This window comes from Sardina pilchardus, chromosome 7 (assembly GCF_963854185.1).
Source record: "Sardina pilchardus chromosome 7, fSarPil1.1, whole genome shotgun sequence".
NCBI classification, from domain to species: Eukaryota; Metazoa; Chordata; class Actinopteri; order Clupeiformes; family Clupeidae; genus Sardina; species Sardina pilchardus.
Window position 1 is genome coordinate 25,634,410 of NC_085000.1, and position 2,370 is coordinate 25,636,779.

Here is a 2,370-nt window from a genome sequence, read left to right on the forward strand (position 1 = left end):
GTCTCACAAGCTTTGGCGGCTGGAGAAGTTCCAGTGTGTGTGTGTGTGTGCGTGTGTGTGCGTGTGTGTGCATGGGTGGGAGGGTCATGTTTGTATGTGTCATGAGGGGTTTTGGGAAGGAGAGAGAGGAGGAGAGCAAATTGGCCTCAAAGACTGCTCAGGCTATGTACACACGCACACACACACACACACACACACACACACACACACACACACACACACACACACACACACATACACAAACACACACAAACACACACACACACACACACACACACACACACACACACAGAGGGACAGACAGCAAATGCCACACTAAATGGCAAGACAAAAACAAACAGACAAAACGATTCAATTAATTAGCTGTCTAGAGGAGAAAGAAGAATCAGATGCGGTTGGTGGTGAAGGGGGAGGGCGGATGTGTGAAGACCCGGCCGGTGGTGGGGGCCGTGGGGTCGGGGCTGGCTGGTTGGGTGGGTGGCTGGGTGGTGGGTGGTGGGTGGGAGGTGGACTTGGAGCTGGTGGTGGTGGTGCTGTATAGAGCTTTTTGGATGGGCAGGAACGGGGGATCAGGGGTCAGGGGTCGCTGTTTGTCTCCTTTGAATGCCGAGCGGTCCGATCTGTCAGCCGCCTCCTTTCAGCCCTGTGGGAAAGCATGCCCACCGCACGACCTGGGGCCGCCCCCCCCCCCCCCACCAAAACACCCACACACACACACAGACCACACCACACACACACACACACACACACACACACCACACACACCACAACCATCAGGAGCTACAATTCCCGGACAAATGAGCATGGAAGTCAGGTCTCTGCGACGCCGCCAGCCGGGGCCAGGGGGGCCAAAGGCTGACAAGCCTCCCCGTCGGAGCGCAGCGCGAGCCAGGGAACGCGAGTGGCCTGGGCGCCCAGCAGAATAGAGCCGCACTCATACTCTTCCCCCAGCCCCCCTTTCAGCCGGCCGTTTCACATTCAGCGCTCCCAGTTCCTCTTGGCCCTGAGCACTAAGGGAGAGAAAAGGAGGAGAGGAGTGAGTGGCAGGAAATGTCCCAGGAGACTATCCCTTTTTTTCTTTTCTTTTCTCCTTCTCACCCCCCCATCTCCCCTACCTCCCCCACCACCTCCCTCGCACTTCTCTTTCACTCGCTCTCACTCCCTCTCTTCTCATTGCATCCATGTTCCTCTTCCTCCTGCTCTCCTCCCTGCTCTTCTAATGGATCTATATTCAGAGTGGGGGGGGTCGTGTCAAGGAGAGGAACAACTTAACATGGCCTATTTTGCCACAACAGGGCTATTCCATTAGTATCGCGCTGGTAAATAAATAAATAACGACGACTAAAGGTGCTCCTCGGAGGGGAAAGGGACATCTGTTTCTACGGATCATCTCGAAGAGCGCGATTTAACAGTCGACTTCCGCTCCATCCCCCCCGCACTTCTCTCCCACTGTCCTTCTCTCTTTCTATCTATCTATCTCTCTCCCTCTCTCTCTCTCCATCTTTCCCTTCCTCCCTATAGGCACTGAGGTAATTTCTCCTTTGGCAGATTTATGTTTGAGACAGCTGCTCTGTAAACTAAGACATAAAGCTTAAAAATCCTTTAGGGGGCCCTTGACTGAGCTCCGTGACTCTATGGGATATTCACCAGAGATGGCAATATCCTCTTATATGCGTACTGTACATACGGCGAATGCATTCTCATATATATTCACTGCTGGAAGGCAACCGTCCCGGTGACAGATAAATGGTTGAATGGAAGGTTTGTTTGGGTTTTTTAGGGTCACTTGCACACACTGATTGTTGCGTGTTGCTGTCATGAACACATAATAGAGCTCATATCCCTGTCAGGTCGTGAACACGTTTAAACGGATGTGGCCCAGATCTGGCTCTGTCGTGGCGTCGATGTGGACGTGTTTTTTGACTGTCACCGACACGTGGTGGTAAGTCAGCTGGAAAAGTGTCCATGTCAAGTACAACCGCTATTGTCTTTCTTCTCGTGAGAGCAGCAAAGCTTTGATTATCGTACAGTTATGTCCACTCCATTTGACCTTGCGTCTCACCGAGGGAACACTGGTTATATGACCTTCACACAAAACAGTTGAGACTCGATGCGTGATGTTTGTTGGTGTGCAGCTGTCTCGGTCTACATTTCGCCATGCAGTTTTACCCTCTTTTGAGGTACCGACGCATGCCTCTCTCTTAATCCCATAATGCCCGCTGTGTAAAAGAAGGAGGGGACAGTGTTCCCGCTGACCACACAATCACCCAAAGGTTATGATCAAAGGATCAGACGGATTCAAATTACGCGGTCGGACCTATACTTGACATTCCAGTGTGTGCCAGGCTATGACTGTGGCTGTGGCGGATT

General features: G+C 52.2%; 1 protein-coding gene across 1 annotated transcript in view; it reads right to left on the bottom strand.

Moving 5' to 3' along the window:
• Nucleotides 1-385: 385 nt before the first annotated feature.
• Nucleotides 386-2,370, bottom strand: part of LOC134088100 (uncharacterized) — a 46,135-nt gene continuing 44,150 nt past the window's right edge. Inside the window, exon 2 of the mRNA XM_062542029.1 lies at nucleotides 386-543. Within this exon, the coding sequence (XP_062398013.1) occupies nucleotides 386-543 (158 nt within the window). The remainder of the gene's footprint in view (nucleotides 544-2,370) is intronic.